Raw genomic sequence first — 5,000 nt, forward strand, 5'->3', positions numbered from 1 at the left:
TACTGTGGCGCAAGGCCATTTAAGGCTTTAAAAACAAAAAGTAAAATTTTAAAATCAATGCGATATTTCACTGGTAACCAGTGCAATTGGGCCAGAACCGGGGTAATGTGCTCTCGCATCCTGGTTCCAGTCAGGAGTCTAGCAGCAGAATTTTGGACCATCTGCAGACGGGAGAGAGTAGACTGAGCCAGCCCATGGTATAGCGAGTTACAATAGTCCAATCGAGAGGTAATAAAAGCGTGGATGACTGTTTCCAGGTCCCTGTGAGTTAAAATGGGCTTCAATTTGGCTATGGTTCGTAACTGATAAAAACTGCTGCTCACTACACTTGAAATTTGTTTGTTAAAATTCAAGGAGGAGTCCAAATAAACACCCAAGTTTTTTATAGTGGTGTGCAAATTCGCAGAGAGGGGGCCAAGAGCGCATTTTAGGCCAGTGGTGGCTTATCCAACGGGCTTGAGGTGCTGAAGCACAGGGCACCAACCTTGGGGGGGGGGGGGGTGCACCAAACGGTGTAAAAAATAAACGCCGAAATTGAGAAGCAGGGCTCCGGGCATCCCCCCCCCCCGGGCATCACCCCCCCCCCCCCCCTTGACAAAACGCTCCCGGGGGGGCTGATGGACAGCAATATATATATATATATATATATATTATATTATTATATTATTATAATAAACGATCTATCTATCTATCTATCTATCTATCTATCTATCTATCTTATGCATAGGCCTATATTCTAATCTATGTGATCTATCAATCGCTTCATCTCATTGCAAAAGTTGAAAGATAAATGGATAGATGATCTATCTATCCATTTATCTTTCAACTGAAATGATTCCCTCTGGGTTTTCAGACTCATGTCATAGCGACAACATGGATCATCAGCGGATCAGACGACCGCATAATGAGTACTTTTACTTTTGGTACTTTAAGTACATTGTGATGCCAATACGTTTGTACTTTTACTCAAGTAAATTTGGATTACCAGACGTTTGCTTGAGTGTTTCTATATTGCAGTATTGATACTTTTACTTAAGTAAAAAAAATAAAGTACTTTTCCCACCACTGACACACACACACACACACACACACACACACACACACACACACGCACACACACACACACACACACACACACACACACACACACACTGTGGCGGGGAGAGCTCCTCTTGCTCGCCGAGAGCAGAGCAGAGCAGGTCAGAGTGATCCTGTTGTGATTTGTCGGTGTCTCTGTGATAAAGGTTATTATTAATTCATGACAGTATGTAGTAACTTTAATATTCGTTTTGTGTGGGTGTGTGTAGTCCAATTCGGCCTCCGGTTTTTATCTACCCCGCTCCGCCCGGTGAAAACCGAGCGGAGAACCGGGCTGTGATCCACTGTGGAGACCACAGCGGACCGTGTGACCTGTCCGCCCCCAGCGGGCTCTCTTCTCCCCGGGGGGAGCTGGTGGAGAAGAGGGGCCTTCCTCACGGAACATAACCAGTTTTAACTGCTTTCACGACTTGTTGGTCACATATCCTTTTATTTCCGACCATATATATGCCATGTTCTTGCCAAATCACCATTAATATTACATATACAGCCTTTATTTTAAAAAATAAGATTTTTCTTTCGGAAACCGCATCTCCGTCTCTGCTGCGAGCAGTGGGCTGACATTCGTTTTGGCTGCATGAGCTAGTCCCAGCCTACTCAGATCATGCTGTGCTCTGATTGGCTAGAATTGAGCTTTAAAATGCCTACAGTTTCAAAGCGTCCCCATTGGCTTAAAGTAGTGAAGGACAGCCAATGACAAATAGGTGTCACGGATGAAATAGGGGTCGCAGATGACGATGTCTCAGTCTCTTTCTAGAGCAGCAGCTTTGCAGCTGCTAAAAAATAACTGCAATGCAGAACCAATGCAAAGACCTTGGGGTGGCCTGTCCTTCATTGGCTATCAAGAATGGCCTCCAAAGCAGTGGGCGTAGGCTTGTTAGCGGCCGTTTTCTATGCTGTTCTAGAAAATACATTTAATTTAGATGTCACCTGACATATGAGGAAGTGGATATGTATAGATTAGCTTAAAGGGATACGATTTTTTACCTAAATCCCATTTTACTGATGTGAGGAGATCATATTTATGGTGTGGCAAATATACCTTATGCACTGTGTATTTAGAGTTTGCCTCCGCAAATGCCGAATTGTCATCACACAAACATTTCTGCATTTTGCCTTTAAGGTAACAACAGGTAACAATGTTTACACTCTTACCTTTACCCTCTCTGGGGTGAGCTTGTCCTTTTGACAATCAAGAACCAGTCCTTTGGAATCCTCTGTCTTGACATCGGAGCCCTGTTTGCGTGGCAGTGGGCCATCTGAGCACCCTTTTGTGTTGACATGAGCCTCACAATCAAGGAACTCTGGGAGACATGGTTGCACCGATGTTTTTAACACAAGCTGAAACACTTAAATGAAACATGAGTTCATCGGGTACTTATGCCCACCAACCTGCTGAAGGAAGGCTGTGTATGGTGCTGCTGAGTGCCAGGACCAGTTGGACCCGGGCCAGGATGAGTCGTCGGCACAGTATGGATCCATACAGCTTCTGGACTTCCGGAGCTGGTCCACGGTTCACAAGGTCCTCCAGAGCCTAAACCCAAACCAGGCCCCATTAAACCACATACACATTAGGACAGTTGGTGAAGGAGCTCCATATGGAATGCCGTAGCCTGTCGTAGTGGCTGTGTTTGTTTTTTGCGGTTCATCCGCCTGTGGATGGGACATTGCTGTTGTTGATAACACTTATATTCACAACGATTCTGAACTCATTAGTCTATTTTCCTTGATAAAAATAGAGATGTTATGACTGACATGGCAAAAGCATATGTAATTAGTATAACGCATTCCTTTTGAATGTCTTCAGTTGTGCTTTTTTCATCCCACAATGTGGGTGAATGTGACTGATCTAAAATCTCATTCTTGAACTTGTTGTGCCTCCCACAGGGAAATACTACGGATGTGTGTGTGTGTGTGTGTGTGTGTGTGTGTGTGTGTGTGTGTGTGTGTGTGTGTGTGTGTGTGTGTGTGTGTGTGTGTGTGTGTGTGTGTGTGTGTGTGTGTGTGTGTGTGTGTGTGTGTGTGTGTAAGAAATACCTGATTGTTGTCTAGGAGAGACTTGTTGCTGTAGAACTTCCTCATGGGCTACAGGAGAAACAACAGAAAGGACCCAGGGGTCAGAGCACAGAGACAATATCTGGGAAAAAAAATCAGGAATAATGACTAGAAATTACAGCTTGAAGCTGCTGGTACATCGGGATCGAACTGGGAACCTTACGGTTTCCAGTTCACTCTACCCGGCCACTCTACCCCTGCCGCCCGTGCGTATGTGTGTGTGTGTACATATACCTGGGATTCATCTACGTGGAAGTTGCATCCATGAGGTAGAAGTATCCCCTTCCCCTGGATGAGTTCACCTGCCTCCTTGATGGCTGGACTAAAAAGATTTAGCTCAGTCAGGGCACGAACCTAAGCGCACACACACACACACCACACACCACACACCACACAACACACACACACACACACACACACACACACACACACACACACACACATACGCACACACAGAAGAGGTTAAAGAGGTTAAAAATCATCAAAAACTATCTCATACCAGTCAAATGGAACATAAATTACAACACAGTGTGCGCACACACTCACAAACACAAACACGAAAATGCTCTCAGACCTTCAGTATTTTCCCTTCCGCAGTCCGCTGTGGGTCTCTGCAAACGGTCCCGACAAAATATAGGTAGAGGGCCAGCATGGGCAGCAGCTGAAATCACAACCTGATGTTACTGAGTGACTGGTTGACAATGTCAACAAAGGTATTTGAAGCATCATGGCACACTGGATCGTACATATTTATTGTCGAGCGTACATTGTTGCAATTACCTCCCTCCATCGGGAGAGGTAACAACAGACATAAAACTGACAGATTATAGCTATAACAGTTTTTTTTTTACAGTAGCTTTAACAGGGTTTGTATTCCCCAGATATCCAGTGACTCGGCAAAAAATAAGTAAACAAACAAATCCAAAATGTCCCTGTCCAGAATAGTTTCTATTCCAGTAATTCAACCTGTAAAACCTGACGGAAACATAACGTACGCATGCATGAGATGTATTGTATTTGTATGTATACACAGTATACTGGGTATATGAATATATGTACAGTATGTAAAAGGTACACGTGTGTGTACCGTGACATAGTGTCCTGCTGTGTACAGCCAGTGGCAGAGGAAGTTGAGGCTGGTGACGGCGGCGGCAGGGTGTGCTCTGTGGGGCTCTGAGAACAGGTCCACCCCAGGGAGCAGCTCATCTCCAACGCTGTGCGACGCGTACCACAGGTCACACTGGGCCTGGGGCAGTGAGCAGCACAACACACACTGTGTGGGGAGAGATTTGGATCGGGGTTTAGCACACTGGTTCTTGAGGTGGGGTCCGGAGACTCCCAGGGGTCCCCAATTAAATGATTGATAGTTATAGGAACCAAATGGACCGTTGCGGGTCTGTAAATTGACAGTGTACGAAGGTATACTCTGTGTACCATCTGTAGCCTACACTCTCAAGAATTAAATTAGCTCATTTGGGGTCCCACAGATAAAAATCGCATCAATCTGGGGTCCGTGGCCTAATGCATATCAAACTGGGGGTTCTGGAAATTTAAACGGTTGAGAATCACTGGTTTAGGCACTCATAAAAAAAACACTTCTCTCGGCGTTAAGTGAACACTGCACATTTTACTCTATACTCACCTTAAAAAGGTGTGCAGAGAGGAGGCAGGTCATGGTCTGCTGGCCTATGTCTGAAGTCACCATGTACCTGTGGAACACACAGAGCTCTGTTGTGCATAATGCTGTCATTGCATCCTTCAGTATTTCTGCGTCCAGTGTTAATTTAAGTTTAACTTAAACAAACAAAAGCAAAGCAAATCTTTACTGGGACTTACTGAGCGATCTT

The 5,000-nt window shown here is 45.0% G+C and overlaps 2 protein-coding genes across 2 annotated transcripts in view; one reads left to right on the top strand and one right to left on the bottom strand.

Annotated features, from left to right (window-relative positions):
• Positions 1-5,000, top strand: part of sh3pxd2b (SH3 and PX domains 2B) — a 233,610-nt gene that overhangs the window by 199,595 nt on the left and 29,015 nt on the right. The window lies entirely within an intron of this gene.
• The window catches only part of cfap54 (cilia and flagella associated 54), a gene marked incomplete at both ends in the record, with an annotated part of 38,858 nt that overhangs the window by 5,268 nt on the left and 28,590 nt on the right, over positions 1-5,000 (bottom strand). Inside the window, 8 exons of the mRNA XM_080436142.1 lie at positions 2,254-2,402; positions 2,491-2,632; positions 3,136-3,183; positions 3,388-3,507; positions 3,728-3,814; positions 4,241-4,426; positions 4,796-4,862; positions 4,990-5,000. The exon at positions 4,990-5,000 is cut by the window's right edge and continues 160 nt beyond it. Of these exons, the coding sequence (XP_080292268.1) occupies positions 2,254-2,402; positions 2,491-2,632; positions 3,136-3,183; positions 3,388-3,507; positions 3,728-3,814; positions 4,241-4,426; positions 4,796-4,862; positions 4,990-5,000 (810 nt within the window). The remainder of the gene's footprint in view (positions 1-2,253; positions 2,403-2,490; positions 2,633-3,135; positions 3,184-3,387; positions 3,508-3,727; positions 3,815-4,240; positions 4,427-4,795; positions 4,863-4,989) is intronic.

This window comes from Gymnoscopelus braueri (genome assembly GCF_963280865.1).
Source record: "Gymnoscopelus braueri genome assembly, chromosome: 8".
Classification (NCBI taxonomy): domain Eukaryota; kingdom Metazoa; phylum Chordata; class Actinopteri; order Myctophiformes; family Myctophidae; genus Gymnoscopelus; species Gymnoscopelus braueri.